The 16,869-nt window shown below is 39.2% G+C and overlaps 1 protein-coding gene across 17 annotated transcripts in view; it reads right to left on the reverse strand.

Annotated features, from left to right (window-relative positions):
* The window catches only part of Mpdz (multiple PDZ domain crumbs cell polarity complex component), a 162,332-nt gene that overhangs the window by 123,955 nt on the left and 21,508 nt on the right, over positions 1-16,869 (reverse strand). For all 17 annotated transcript variants that reach the window (XM_037202689.1, XM_037202680.1, XM_037202686.1 and 14 more), the window contains exons 2-3: positions 14,939-15,011; positions 12,613-12,779 (exon numbers count right to left, since the gene is read on the reverse strand). In XM_037202689.1, the coding sequence (XP_037058584.1) occupies positions 12,613-12,779; positions 14,939-14,954 (183 nt within the window). In that variant the 5' untranslated portion in view covers positions 14,955-15,011. The remainder of the gene's footprint in view (positions 1-12,612; positions 12,780-14,938; positions 15,012-16,869) is intronic.

The raw sequence follows: 16,869 nt of genomic DNA on the forward strand, positions 1-16,869 counted from the left end.
TCTTAACTGCCGAGCCATTTCTCTAACCAAAGTGCTTCATAAATTTTAAGGACATATCATGAAATCAAAAGGTTTGAAAACTGTTGCCTTAGAATATTAAATTTCAGTAAGAAAGGTTAGCCAATAAAATAGGAGGCTAATATTTAGTAGTGCTATAAAATATCGGGCTTATTCTTTAGGCCTTTCAGGTTCATTTCATTTAAGTCCCATTATTTGAGTAAAGAGAGAGAAGGGCTCAGCATAGAAGTATGGTGGTGGTGGTGGTGGTGGTGGTGGTGGTGCGTGGTGCTGGTGGTGGTGCTGGTGGTGGTGCTGCTGCTGGTGGTGGTGGTGGTGGTGGTGCTGGTGGTGGTGGTGCTGGTGCTGCTGCTGCTGCTGGTGGTGGTGGTGGTGCTGGTGCTGGTGCTGGTGGTGCGTGGGGTGGTGGTGGTGGGTGGTGGTGGTGGTGCTGGTGGGGGTGGGGGTGCTGGTGCTGGGGGTGGGGGTGGGGGTGGTGGTGCTGCTGGTGGTGGTGGTGCTGGTGCTGGTGGTGGTGGTGGTGGTGGTGGTGGTGGTGGTGGTGAAACTGGTGGTGGTGATGGTGGTGGGTGGTGGTGGTGGTGGTGGTGGTGGTGGTGTGTGTGTGTGGTGTGTGTGTGTGTGTGTGTGTGTGTGTGTAGATCATACATAAAGTCTTAGATCACTTACTAAGACCTATCAGTAACAGAATACAAATCTCATTCTGTCTATCTCAGTAACAGAATACAAATCTCATTCTGTCTATCTCAGTAACAGAATACAAGTCTCATTCTGTCTATCTCTAAATAATACAAAATCACACTACAACAATCTGAAAATAAATAATCCTAAAGGGCCCTCAAGTCATGAGGAAATCCTTCAATTATGCTCAATAATTTATGAAGTCAATAAAACATAAACAACAGGAAGCTCTACAGTCAAGAGTTGGGTCCTGGCTTTAGTCTGCTGGGTCCAGATAGCAGCTCTGTCATGTAATCTCACTGTGCTCCCATATCCTTCTCAGAACATAAGGAACACACCCTCGCATCTACTTTCTAAGCTTGCCATGATGATGACACAGAACTGTAACTAGTGTATGTCCTGGCACAGAATAAGATTCTAACAGTTCAACACCATGACGATGATGAAACCATGCTAGATAGTTCTTCAAAGAAGTGTCTACTCAGAGAAAACATAGCCTCTCCAAAGGAACACTGGTTACTTGTCTTTTTATGGAAAAAATTCTCTCTTGGAAAAAGAATGATACTTTGAATATTTAATGATATTTAAATGTTAATTAGGTAAGCAATCATCTTGGAGCTTGAGTATATATGAGATATAAAGTACTTAAAGATAAACAGGCACAGAGAATGGACTCCCAGCCAACCTGAACGTTGATTAACCACAAAGCTCTTCTTGGTGTGTGCTAGAATCAACTCAAGGATAACAGCATACAGCAGTCTGCACATGCTCATGCACAGCTCAGGATAGCCTTTATTCATTTAAATCTCCAAAATGTGTTTGCTCAGCCAAATTTTCAAAGGAATAATTCAAGGAATGTATCTTGACAAAAAATATTACCGTCAGAGTATACTCAAATGTTCTACATCAACAAAAGTACCAAGATTAAAGGAATTAATCCCTTGCCATGCCAAGGCAAACCGGAGTTTAGAAAAGACATGAGGGTTTAACAGTCATTTCCCCATCATTCTCACATCTCCAGAAGACAAATGAAACTGCTAACTGCTCACAGCTTGCTCAGAGAGAAAAGACAAAGTAACCCTGCAGTCAAAGAGTCCCAAGGAAACCAACACCATTCCCACCTCACTGCCTCTGCATCCCCACATCATTTTAACCCATTCAACCGAGTAGACTTTTAACATCTAGAAAAAAAACAAATATAAATAAAATTAGGGTGAAATGTCTGTCTTATAATTAGAAGAATGATTAAATTTTGGAAGGGAATTTCATAGTAATTGCAAATCTTAATTAATCTAATTTTAAAATATCAGGTATGGCATTTGTTTTCAATTTTTCTTTAAGTCTCATTCATTCTTTTACAGGGAGAAGCAAAGTCAGAAATAATGGAAACTTAGAGGCAAACTTTCTGGTAAGACAGAGCTGCTCTTTCCTCCTCAGTCAACTATGTATATCTACATGGTCTTGAGTAAGACTTACAACCTGGAGAAGCTCCAGCCTCATCACTGGAAAAGATGGGAATAAGGCCAGCTGACACACCAGTTAAGTAATCCAAGGTCCAGGCATTTAAATGCTTCTTAAAGCTAATTGCTGTTGCTATAGATTCAAAAGTCAATGTTGTTCTTAAATTCTTTTCTTAAGATTTATCTTTAATTACGTGCATGCATGTGTGCCTCTGTGGTCAATGTGCACCATGCATGCAGGTGCATGTACAGACAAGGATGTCTCTGTGGGTCTATGTGCACTATGTGTACAGATGCATGTACAGACAAGAAGGCCTCAGTAAGTTTCTATGCACCATGTGTGTAGATGCATGTACAGGCAAAGAGGCATCTGTGTGTCTATGTGTACTATGCATGCAGGTACATATACAGATAAGGAGGTATCAGATTCCCTGGACCTGGAGTTACAGGTCAGCTTTGAGCTATCTGATGTGGGTGCTGAAAACTAAATCCAAATCCTCTGGAATAGCAGTAAGCCCTCTTCACTTACATTTTTGATTCTCTGTAGTTTTATCTTCATCACAAAATGTCATATAATTATCATGATTTGCTGTTTCAGATGCAAAGGAAATTTCAACAGCAAAACGCGGCTGGATTTGAATTCAGCTCTGAGCCATTTGAACAGTGCCTTCTTGGTCAGAGAAAACAAAACCTCAGTCCATTCAGTACCTCTGCATTTACCATTTAGCTAAGAACAAGCATTTAAAGCTGTTATTGTACTAAAACAAAGTATTTGGAAATTTCTGCAGTAAACTAACTTTATGACAAGTGAAAAAATACTCATTCTCTTAACTTCTATATAATGTACATCAGAATTTCAAGAAATACCAAAGGTATTTTCTTTTTTTTTTTAAACTTTAATAGATAATTCTTTGTGGATCTCATACCATGCATTCTGATCCAGTTTATCTCCCTTGTCTCCTTGCAACCATAGATATTTTCACCTTAGCCAGGCACAATGCTTTATCTTAAAATTATTTCAGAAGCAAGAGAAATATTTTCCCATTTTCATATGAAACAAACACTAGGGAGAATTGCTTTTTTTGATAATTCTGTTAATGGGATCACGATATGGTTTTTTCTTTTTGTCCTCCAACCTCCACAAGAGCAAGTCCTCACTCAACTAGACATTCCTAGGAAACGACAGTCATTTCACTTTAACGGCTAGTGGGCAGCCTACAGATGCAGAATGGACATTTCATCGCCAGTTAGAATCAAGGAATGGGGCAAATTTGTTAGGTAGTAAATAAAGCTGGGGAAATACCAACATTTCCAATCTTTAAGAGAAACACCACAAAATAATATCTTTCAGATTACAAAGGTCAAATCACACAGTAAACTGCTCAAGTACTGGGCTAGTGAGATGCTCCAGTGGGTAAAGCTGCCAGCCTACACACCTGGTGACCGGAGTTTGATCCCCAGAACCCACACACAACTCACACAGAAGTAGGAGAGAACTAACTCCACAAAGTTGTCCTCTGACCTTCACATACGCCCATGTCCATTTTCCACACAATAACAAATTCTGTGTACATGTGCATGTGCATGTGCCCGCACGTGCATGCGAGCGTGCGTGCGTGCGTGCGTGCGTGTTTGTGTGCGTGTGCGTGTGCGTGTGCGTGTGTGTGTGTGTGTGTGTATGTGTTTGTATGTATCGGGGCCAGCAAGAGAGTGGGGACATTTTTGTCACTCACATCTAGTAACATGAATCAAATACTCAAAACACATAAAGATGGAAGGAAAGATCTGACTTCACAAAGTTGTCTTCTGACCTCTCCACATACGCCATGGCATATACACACACCTGCCTCCCTGCCCCTACCCCATACTAAAAGATTTTAGATGCTCAAGTACCAAAATTTCTCATCCCTCTTTTGTTAAAAAAAGTGTGTGTGTGTGTGTGTGTGTGTGTGTGTGTGTGTGTGTGTGTGTGTGCGTGCGTGCACGCGTACATGTGGTGGTCAGAAGACCTTGGCTGTCCATCTTTGTCTTTCACCTTATTTGAGACACAGTCTTGTATTCTCCGCCACTGTGTGTGTGTGCTAGGGTAGCTGGCTCCTGAGCTGTTTGGGCTTCTCCTGTCTCCACCTTCTACCTCCTCAGAAACGCTGAGACTGAGACACATTTTACCGTATCCAGGTTGTATGAAGGTTTGGGGGATCCAAACTCAGGTCCTCGCAGTTGAGAAGCAAGTGCTCTGTCCCCTGAGTCGTCGCCCCAGATGGCATCTTTCCATCAATCCAAAGCGTAAGAAGTTATTAGAGCTCATGATGCTGTGACTTAAAGGCACCGTATCTCCACATCTGGGTAAGAACTTGATTCCTCAGTTTTACAGATATCTATGCACAGAGTAGACTCTTCAGGCATGACTCTGCTCATGCCCGACAACCAAAGCGACGACTCTATACGGTGCACACGCAGCATTCACCTTTATCCCTAGTGTGACTTCATGTATCCTTCATAAGGAAGGCCACTACTAAATTAGGACGTGATGATGCATTCTTATCATCAGGAATATGAAAAGCAGCATTCCTTTGGAGCACAATTCATATATTTTAAAATTACATTCAAAATGTTACTAAAACTCTTACCTTAATTTTGTTATGGCTAAGACCACAAAAAAGTAGACATTTCTGCTGGAGCACTTAGGTTCTTATGTATAGTATATCTGCTAATTAAGAAACTTTGGTTGCCTTCCTTTCTAATTTGTATCCCTCTTATCTCCTTCACTTCTTACTGCTCTAGCTCTCACTTCAAGTACTATGCTGCATAGGAAGGAGGAGAGTAGCTACCATTGTCCTATTCCTGATTTTGAGTTTTTCTCCTTTTGGGATGATGTTGACTGTGTGCTTCCTATGGATTGACTTTACTATGCTGAAATATGTCTCCTGTGTCCCTATTCCCTCCAAGATTTTATTATGAAGGGACCTTGGAAAATGAAAGGTGTGCATGTGGCTCTTCTGTAAAAGAGCTTCTCAATCTGGGCCCTGCAGACTAATAAACCCAGCAGTTCTAAGAGGGGGAAGGACAAGCCTGTGCTAGGCACTGATCAGAATGTAATGACTTTCCCAAAATCTACACCATTTTAAAAACTGGCTGTTTGGAACCTGGGGCTTATACAGGGACACTTGTCTCAGCCTGGGAGGAGGGGACTGGACCTGCCTGGACTGAGTCTACCAGGTTGAACCCAATCCCCAGGGGAGTCTTTGCCCTGGAGGAAATGGGAATGGGGAGTGGGCTGGGGGAGGGGGGCGTGGGCAGGAGGACGGAGATCAAGGGAATCAGTGGCTGATATGTAAAATTAAAATTATAAAATTAAAAATAATAATAATAAAAAAGCACTCTTTACACATGTAATTATTCTTCCTTCCATCTGAAATTGTTCCCCCACTTCTGCAGAAAGTACTCATTTTTCATGATCCATCTTAAATATTGTCCCTTGTAGTGGGGACTACTCCTTTAGTCAAAGCTAAGTAATACTTTCCATTTTAACACTCGCCACCTTGTTTTCCTGTGTTCTGTTTTCCCCTTGAGATAGTAAGAACTCTATCTTATTATTTACTTGGTTTTCATTGATTTTAGATTTTCAAAAAGACAGCATAAATGCCTATAAATGCATTATAAAACCATTACTGTGATAAAAACTCTCATTGCCATGGAAATTTTTAATTCAATGAATGTCTCACAATAAGAAGTTTATAACGCCAGTTCTTACATCATTTGGTTTGGTTTTGCCCCAACCTGCAGGAACTGAAATACAATGATATGGGCTTTATAAACCAAGGTCTTTAGGTATTCACAGGTTACCTATATTTTTAGTGTGTGTGGATTTGTGTTCACTGCTGTCCACTGTTCCATTTGTTTGTCATAGGAGTGGTTCAGAATGTAAACAGGTAAAACTTACAAATACAGAAACATGTACAAACAATGTTACAGCATGCAGATGGCACTTCAAAAATGAAAGTGATTTTGTAAATGATCTAACTGCCAACTCTAATCTCATGTAAAACCTAGCATCTCTTCAGTTATTTCAAAAGATATTTTAAATTTCAAAGAGAAGTCTATCTTAGGTTATCTACATATACATTACACATCTAAATAAAACTGTGAAATGTGATGAACTAGGATTCTCGATATATTAACCACTACTGCAGCAGAATGCCATATGCCACAGACACTAACAAGATCCCTAACATGTGGCCCCCTACATTCCTGGTCCAAGGCTCATTTCCCAGAGAAGCATGCTTGGTAACCTGAGCTAGCCACACCATTTCTCCAATCTTTGAATTAGTCTCTGTTGCCATGGTTTAAAAATAATCTTGCCAATGCCAGTTTCTAAGTCCTGCTCCTCAATTTCTATTTAAAATTAATAATTTTAATTTATAGTGTTCCTACAAGTAGCATAGGGGACTGATTTAGTGCCCATGGTCATTCATAAAGTAAGGCAATTAATTAATCAGGAAAGCAGCATCCACATCTATACTGGACTGGAGCAACCTCACCGAATAAATATGCAAATCCGATATCCTCAAGGCTGACAAGTTTCTATTATTAAACGGCTAACGTGTTTATTTCTGCCACAATAGCTAGATTTTTTCATGAATACGCATTAAATCCTGTAGTTAATAGCTGTGATGACTAGGTGACAGTGAGGACACTTCTTGAGAACCTGCATTTGACAGATCATTGACACACAGTCGCAGTTCCTTTTCACTTAAACAAGAATCATGCAATAGGAAATGAGCTGGAGCGATTAGAGATTATTCAGGTTTAATAGCATACATCCTTTTAGCTGGCGTTAGAACAATACACAATGTGGCGGAGTTAAACAGAGGCATCAATTATACTCTCAGACCTGCTAATATTTTTGACAATATTTAAATAGCACATCCCTTCAGGGCACGGCTTCTTTGCCCTCTCAGTTACACACCTGTCAAGTGTTTAATTTGCCAAAGGGAAACAGTTTGATTTCTAAGGGCAATCTTAATACTGTAGAAGCAAATTGGAAAAATTAAACATCATTGAATAGAAGTAATGAGAAGGATTGGAGGGGAAAAAATTGCAGGTTTAATTCAACAAGGCATGTCAGCATCTGTCATTAATGCAACAATATGATCATGTTCTTCAGTATGCCATATACACCTCGAGCTTTTCAATTATTCACTTCCTCTGCTTTTCTAAAAGACAGAGAATGATATTGGGCATGGGGGAGGGGCTGGCAATAGTAAAAAATATGCAAGCAGTAATTTCCACCTACTGTGCATATGAAATTGTACATTGAAAACATAAGATAGGTATAAGGTAACAAATTAAAACTAGCAAAGGGCAATTTGTATGGTCACTGGGTTAAAAGCATGAAAAAATTTTATTCTTTACATTATTAAATTATAAACATTCACAAATTAGTATTCTTAAATCTAACATAATAATGTCTAGAAATTTATAATTAAATTTTAAAATAGAAAATAATGTAATTATTGAAATTTTACTAGACTCATATAAAAAATAAAAAGGTCCAGGACTTAGAAACTGGTAAGTAAACGGAATTGGTAAAGATAGCATGCACCTATACTAGACTGGAGAAACTTCACAGAATACATATGCAAATCCAAAATTTCAAAGTCCTGGTGTAGCAGTAATCTTAAAAGTTCTTATTAATAAAATCAAACCCGAGGCGAGTTATTGGGGTCCATGCTGGTAGATCAGAGAGACAGAACAAGCCACAGCTATCTCACCTCGCCGGATCCTCAGCTGGTCTTGTCTCCTCAGACTGGAGGCCTCTGAGTCCTCATCCGGAATGGGTCTCAGCTGAATTACTGCTCAAAAGCCTGAATGCTGAACCAGCCAAAATCTTCTAGTTTCTGGTTCTCATGCCTTATATATTTTTTTGCTTTCTACCACCACTCCCTGGGATTAAAGTCTGGCTTTCTGAGATTAAAGGCGTGTGTCACCATGCTTGGCTATTTCCAATGTGGCCTTGAACTCACAGAGATCCAGAGGGATTTCTATCTCTGGAATGCTAGGATTAAAGGTGTGAGTGCCACCATTTTCTAGCCTTTGTATCTAGTGGCTGTCTGTTCTCTGACCCCAGATAAATTTATTAGAGTACACAATATTTTGGGGAACACAATACCACCACATCCTGGGAAAAGTCACCAACTTTTGAGAGACACACAAGCATCAAGTCTATCCTTGAAAGAAACAAACCAGAGATCTAAAACAGGTTGCAGACCCAAAGGCAGTGAAGAAACCACCATCTACTTGTAGCTCTGCCTTATAAATGTATCACTTACCTTTTGGGCCACTGTGATAAACAGGGCACAGCTACCCATTTCCCTCCTTTTCTACTAGTTTTCTCTTCTACAGGACAAATGGTCCAGGAAACACAAGTTCCTATCTATCTAAGACATGGCAGCAGAATTCAAGGCCCTCACAACTTCATCTTGAACATGTATTGTAAGAATGTAATGTAGAGTCCAGCGGCTGCTCAGGACACAATATTCTGCAATACTTCCCACCTTTCACGGATGCCTACTTACTAAGATATGTGAGTCCCTAGTTAATAGACTTCCTGGTACCTAAGAAGTAGGTTTATATCAAAGGAGGTATTGATGGACACACATCCTGCTCCCATCCCACACCCTGCCTCCTGCCTGGGAATTCAACAGACTGACTGCAGAACTGTTCCACAAAACATCCCCTATCCTCATAAACGTGTAAGAAGATCCAAGTGTAGCCTGATTTTTCTCTCTTCAGAATCCCCACCATGCTATCTATTTCTGGTGCTGGGACCTGAACACTTCTCTGAGCTCTGTCCACGCTGTCTTCTGTTGATCTGTCTATAGAGTTAAATAAGCTTACATCCCTATGGAATAATCTGTCTCAGTATCCTCTACAGTATCACAGATTTTCCTACATAAGTAGTAAAAATCACAGCAGGCAATAATTGGTCATAGAATGGGAAATTCCCTACAATACTCAATAGATTTCCCAGCAGGCTTCATGTGAATCGTGTAGCCCCACACAGTCTTAGAGGTACATCCTATTTCCACTTAGAAACAATTTATGTGTATGGTTATGTGAATGTACACCATATATGTTCATACAGGAGAGTACATTGGATCTCCTGTAGCTGTAGTTACTTTAGTTATGAATGAGTGCTGGTAACTAAATTGGGTTCTCTGGAAGAATGGCAAGTAGTTGTAACTGCTGAGACACTTTCTCATCACCTAAATTAACTTGTAGCCACACGTGCGTCTCCTGATTGGGCATATGTTGTTTCTGCTCTTTAACTTTACAACTGGGTCTCAGGAAATAAACTATTCATTCATGTAAGATATTGACTTGATTTCAGTGGAAAAAGCATGAATTGTTATCTATAAAAGGACACCTGAGCCAGGTGGTGGTGGCTCATGCCTTTAATCCCAACACTTGGGAGGCAGAGCCAGGCTTATCTCTGTGAGTTCAAGGCCAGCCTGGTCTACAGAGCAAGATCCAGGACAGGCACCAAAACTATACAAAGAAACCCTGTCTTGAAAAACCAAAAATACATACATACATACATACATGCATACATACATATATATATATATATACATAAAAACACCTGGATTGTGGTAACGTGCTTTCTTTTGAGTTGAGTGTTAGAAACAAATGCCTAAGATTGTCATATAATTTGTGTGTACATATATACTGATGTGTGTAAATATATTCTAATACACATACATGTGTATTAGAGATCCACTTTGAATGTCCAGTTTAGTAGCAATCTACTTTGTTCTTGGAGACAGGTCTCTCACTGGCCTGAGCACAGTGATTAGCCCAGGCTGGCTGGCTGACTGGTGAGCTGCAAGATTCTGCCTGTGTCTGCCTCCCCAGGCTTGGATTATAAATGCCTCCCAATATGACTGATCTTTTTATATGCATTCTGGGGATCAATTTCTCGTTCCTACATTTATATAGCAAGCTCTTTACTGCCTTGGTGCATATTATCTAGTGAAAGCACATAGTTCTTACTCTTTCAGTGTTCACCTTTGCGTCCTAGAATTGCAGATGTGCAGAGTGGTCATGACTACTTGTTTCTCGGCTCCACAGCCACCTCTCTCCCCTACTCAATGTGTAGAATTCATGCTGTTTGATGGCTATTCCCATGTCATCCCAGGAAATGTTCTTCATTTTGTCAGTTAAAACAGGGTTCTGTTTGCTTTGTCACGCTCAGAATCTTTCAATTTGTGCTTCCTTAGAGAGCAGTACCAAGGGACACTGACCTCTCCTCAGACACCTGGTTTAAAATCTGGGAGTCCATTGTTTAATTCTAAGTCTCCAGGATTTGTCTTACACACTTCCTCAAGTTCAAGAGTGTTAGCATCTTCAATCCTCAGACCTTTATAACCAACCCCCAGTAACATATTTTCTGTCTTCATTTTTTTGTTGTTGCTGTTGTTTGTTTTTGTTCTTGTTGACTGATAAACCCAAACCTTATTCTTTCCCATATTTTTTAAAATATGCTGAGAAATAGTCTCACATTTTAGATTTATTTTTATAAGAAGCAGCACTGTTGGGGCTGGAGAGATGGGTCAGTGGTTAAAAGCCATTTCTGTTCCTGCAGAAGACCCAGGTTCTGTTCCCAGTACCCATAATTGGCAGCTCATAACCTCATAAAACTCTTCTGGCCTTTGTGGTGCATCTGAATACGTGTGGTCCACATAATATACTCGGAATACATGTAAACATTGAATAAATAAATATTAAGAAAGAAAAAAGCAAGAAAACGAAACAGCAGAACCAGTGTAGCCTCTAGGTCACTGGAGTCCTTTCATCAGACACAGTGGACACAAACCCTCTTCCCTGCAGAAGGCTGACTAGTAGACAGAGATCCAGCTACTTCGCTTGACTACTAGTTTATTTTAACACTGGGTATAGGACTTAATTTCCCCTTCATTTCAACTATGTGCTCACACAGTACACTAAGAAGACCTCTGTTCAATTTCCTTACACTCTGGGAAAGAAAAAAAAAAGCAGGTAATTTCTCATACCATATTTATGCTTACATTCTAGACACTAATTTCTCCAAAAGCTTGCTAATCCATTAATATTGAAAAACCAATCTTTCCAATAACTTATCAAGAGGAGAAACACATACCTACAACAAAAACTTTTTTAAATGTACAACCATGACTTTTTAAATAATTAAGCTGCAATTTACAACAGAAAATAGTTGGTGGGTGGGTGTGTGTGTGTCTACACATTACCACGTTCAGGTGTATGTGCATGCAGGATCCTTTGTTTCTTTCTCCCTAGCACCCAGCTTGTCTGTGGCTGTTGTTTTCATGTGTTTGCTTGTTAATACAGGGTCCTGGAGATGGGACACTCTGTTGACTGATCTATCTCCTCAGCCCAATAAAAAAATGTTTCTGAAGATTTTTATTTCTGGGGAATTTCAAAAGCATACCAGAATCTGGGTGAGGTTGGAAGACAATAAGCATGCTCCCCTACTCTCTATCTCTTGGCATCTGGAACGTCCATCCTGTTAGAATTGTTCATTCACTGAATTATGAAACTAGTTTTTAAGTTTCACTTTTATCCTTTTAAGGCAGAATATTTGCTGGCAAGTCATCCATAACCATTAAATTAATTCTAAAAACCTGAGAACATAATTAAATTGACTTCAAACCTTGAGAGGATAAGAACTGTTTTAAAAATATTTTTAAAACCTGTGAAATGGTGATTAAATTAAGTAAGTTCAAAGAACATCTGACTTTGGTTTTCATTCTGTCATGTGATACGCTTTCAGTTTTAATATAAACGTTCAAACTTTTTAATGTTCATAATTTTTACAGAGAATAAAAACGTGGTGTTACATTTAGAAATCCTAATGTTTATCACCATCTGATGCTGTCATGGAAGCAAGTGCTACTTGCACACTCTTAAGAAGTGAGAATTGCAGTTCCTTTAACTGATGACAATGTAATTATCCTTTTGCTGTCAAAATAGAGGTGACTTCCTTTCCTCACACACACGATTAAACATACAAATTCGTGCTGCTCTGAAATCCTGTAGCTGTACTGGATGTCTGAATCTGAATGAGCAAGATCACATAACAACAGGGCTCAGTGATGATGAAAACCAATTCTGCAGCCACCCAGCCCAAACATTTTAATCAGCCTTCCTCCTGTAGGAGCTCGTGTCTAAGCATCCACACGAGCTTTCAACATAATGTCACATCATCCACAACAACGGGGACAAAAATAACTAGCAGGGAAAAAGCCACAGTGAGTCTAAATGTCTGTGAGTGGATTAAGTGACTTCATTATTTATTAATGCATAGACAAGCCAGCCTTTGGAAGAGCACAAGCCTTTTTCACAAGCTCTTTAGGACACATCATGAGGGCCATCTTGGGGGAGGACATCCTACCTGGTCTTTCAGCTGCTGTAGAGAAGTCTGAAGGTTCAGAATCTGACTGAAGAGTGGGCTCTGCAGAACAGACTTCAGGAGGCTCAATTTGTCTTCATTTGCAACATCCCCACGTTCCTTGAGCTTGTTCTGCAAGCGCTCTGCTGCCTGCAGGGCTCTGGTTTTGTCTGTTCCAAATAGAAGCACCAGTCAATAACAGGATTCAAAAGACTTGTCAAATCTATGAAGACAGACGCTGCGCCTTTAGAAATCCTAAAACAATTCCTCCTAAGTGCCTAGCCTTGTCTTATTTTAACTGAGTGCAAAACTATACAACAGTACATATTTTTAATTCAGTACAGGGACACTCTTTTAATGTTTAAATATTTTTCTCAAAATTAAGTAGCGTATTTACATATGCTTCAAAACAATCCAGCTGCTTCAATAGAATTAGTACCTAAAGGGAGACCACAACCTCTCACTGTAAGCCTTTACATCTCTTACAATGAAATTCACTTAAGAGCAGGAACAGGGTATAGTACACACTTAGGCAAACAGTTGTAAAGTCACAGAAACTGACGCAAATGATGAGTAACTGAACTCAGGGCCAGATGTTTCAGCTCTTGTGAAAATCGCATAAAGCCTTGCATGGCCTTAAAAATCTAAATCTCTTCTTCTAAAAAAAGGATATATGAAATTATATTTACACATTAAGAAAAAATGGATAATTAACCCATTAATAAGTGGATGTGAATGCTGCTGATGAATCATCTCCAAAATATAATAATTTCATGTATTAAAAAATAAATATTCTATACTGGATAACTTAGGAATATTAAATAATAGATATTTTAAAAGTACTGTTTCAACCCTTGGAATGCTCTACCCTAAAATTAAATAGCATATTTACAAATGCTCCCAACCAATATAATTCAAATTACTATTAAACATATTACAAATCAGATATATTACAGAAGAGAGCATTATCACAGTATGCCCAATAGTCCTAGCAACCTACATACATGCTTTCCCACCAGTGAACTTCAACACACCCTTGAATTATACAAACATAGGTTGTTACAATTTTTGAGTCAAATTTTTTTCAAATGGAGATTGTTCAAATGTGTCACAACCCGTCATGACGACAGCATATGCATCTATTGCCAATCACAGTAATCAGAAAAAGAGGGATCACCAGAGACAGTACGTGTAGCACCACATCTGGCATTCCACAGATACTGGGTAATTAAACACAAAATCATATTGATAATGAGTACATACACACAAACAAGCTGAAATAAACAATATTGTTCCTTCAGAAATTCTAAGCAAAGAATGATAAAGACAGACATGAAAATTTTGTTTGTTCTGTGTCCTGTTTTCCATGGTAACTCAGAACACAAATCCATTACTAATATCTACATTAATTTTTAAAAGGTGTGTTACTTCATAACTAGTAACTGCTGACAATAAAATCCAGAAAGCAATGGTTTAATGGAAGCCATACTTTCCCTTTCCTTCTCCTGTATTATAAGGAACTTGCCTATGTTCCAACACTTTTTATGGCCCAGGATTTCAACACGGAATGGGGCATGGAAAATGTATCCACACAGAATTTTATGATCTGAGTAGGAACAGAATCAAAAGTCCAATGTCACGAACAGCTCTTTTTTCCCTTTATTGTCCTAATCCCTCAAAACTGGCAACTGCTGAGGCACTGTCCTAGGGCCAGAGTGAAGTGCACATGCCCTTCAGTCCTGTCTCCCAAGAGCGACCTGGAGAAGGCAAATGCTGACGTGTCAGATTCTGCAGCACGTGCCACGCCTGACAGCTTTCTATAATCGTTTCTAAAACTGCACTGCAGTTTGGGAAAGAGAGTAATACATTGCAAAGGAAACCCAGACCTCTCAGCCTAAATTCCCATGCAGAAATTAAACTCTTTGAAATGGAATCTGAGAGACGATTCCAATCCAATCAGGCAGAAGCAAGCGCTCAGCAGCATCTGACCTGCACTAACAGGAAGGCTTCAGTACTAACTTCCTGCTAAGCTTTCTAGTGACACTCAAAAGCCATGACTGTATTCATAAAACAAAACAGGGCTTCCATGAAGCTTATTAAAACTTGTAATTAATAGACTACCTCACATGTTTATTCTTTATTATGAATGGTTTGTTTTTTATAACCACATGAATACATTTTCACAAACACAGAAATCCACTGTCTAGTTCAATGCTAGTGGATAAAAGAAAAACTTAACCTAAGTTACTGTAGCTATGTAGAACACAGCATACTGAAAGAGTAGTGGAGCATGTTCAATTCTGACAAAAAACAAGGAGAAAAGTCTTACCTATGGTTTCTAGCATCTTTTTCAGAGTTCAGTGTTCTCTATAATGACTCAAAACACCAACTAAAATGAAACTCTGAGGAAAAAGGAAATAAAATAGAGTCATTATGTTATAATAAATGAAAGACTAAAAAGTGCTTGGTGCTACTATAATTCTTTTATTAAAATTATATTGACTTAAGTTTAACAGTTTTCTTCATATGCAGTAAAAGAATCATTTTAAAACTTTCTATAATACTTGCAATAATAAGAAGGAAAGAAAGTTCTGTTCTAAACAAGATGGCAAAGTGTCCAAAGCATTTCCTTAGGAGCCTCTCAAGATGGACCACTGGTGTCTTGAATTAACAGCAAGACCCTCACACCACAGAACAAGAGGGCTCACTTGTGTACACTGAAGAAATCCTGTGAACAAACTGAAAAGCTGTTATCTTACCCCAGGTGCCCACAGCACTAACTGGGAAGACAATACACACACCACTGAAAATATACTATGACACCACCACAGTACGGGGTTATAAACTGAATAAATTTAAAAAAAAAAAAAAAAAAAAGCACAGTGTTGCATTTTCAAAGGTTTTCAAAATGTCTCGTGACTATAACAAAACAAAACAAAAACACAATACAAAACAAAACACCAACCCCCAAATGTTCCCAGTTGTTTCAACTGACACAAGTCCTGCGCTAAGGTAACACTTCTTTGCTAAGCCCCTTGAAATAGTGGACACAAATCTGCAAAGCCACTGTCATTGGCCATCTCCAACCCTTATCCCTAGCTATTCTTCACAGCCACCTCCACAGCTTGATCTCCTCACTACCTCAGAACAGTGTCTCCAGGAGAGAACCAGTCACTGGTCCAGAGCCAAAAGGAGTCTATATGATTCTTCCTCATTTTAAAAAGTACAACAAGTTGTTATTGACCAAAAAATAACAAGTGTTATTGACCAAATAATATCACACAGTATAAGGTCATATGTACAAAAATGCCACAGTGAAGCATATTACTTTATATGCTACCTTAAAATACAAAATATTACAACATATATTAAAATAAAGAAAAAAGTTCTTCATTCTTAGTCTTGAAAAACCAGGTCATTACTCTGAGAATCACCAGTTGGCACCAACCACCTCTTTACAGGAAACTACAATTAGATTACCATACATAATGTGGTCAAACAATTGCATAGAACACCAATGCCTGCAATTTGCTCTGGGCAATAACAGAGGGCAGTGTTTACTTTCTGTATCCCTATTTGGAAGTCACTCTGACAATACCAGCTCCATTCCAAGGAGCAAGATATCACAAAGACTGGTGCTTCCTTGAAACAGTTCCTCAGTATCAAGAGAAGGCCCTGGCTCAGACCTAGAATTGAAATAAAAATAGCTATGCGGCCATAAAAAATGCGCCTAGCATCTCAATCTCAACTGCCCAGCAAACAGTCACTTTTTGTGTGTTCTACAACAAATAAAAAGAATATCATGGCAAGTTTTAGTTTACAAATGCTGCAGGGAGATCTTATAAATAAATCACAAATATTCTAATGCTACAAGGAAATTTGAATCATCTTCATAAAATAGCATATTATTAGATACCCTTTTCAAAAAAATAACCCCTTTTGATTGATTGATTTCCGTGCTGCTGGAGATCAAATGCAGAGATCTGTGCATTCTACACAATCAGTCCTTCAAAAACTACCTTCTTCCTGAGATGAGAGGCTTTTCCTTCAGTAGACAATAACTAACACAGAGACCCACAACTGGACAGTGGGAGGGAGAGAACTTGGAGCACTCACTCTGTCTTAAATGGTATGTCTTCATCAAAGCCCTCCCCACTCAAGGCTAAGGGATCTATGCAGAAGAGGAGGCAAAAAAAAAAAAAACTGTAAGAGCCAGCAGGGATGGATGACTCCAAGGAAACAGCATCCTCCGAGCACAGC

Source organism: Peromyscus leucopus, chromosome 2 (genome assembly GCF_004664715.2).
Source record: "Peromyscus leucopus breed LL Stock chromosome 2, UCI_PerLeu_2.1, whole genome shotgun sequence".
Classification (NCBI taxonomy): Eukaryota; Metazoa; Chordata; class Mammalia; order Rodentia; family Cricetidae; genus Peromyscus; species Peromyscus leucopus.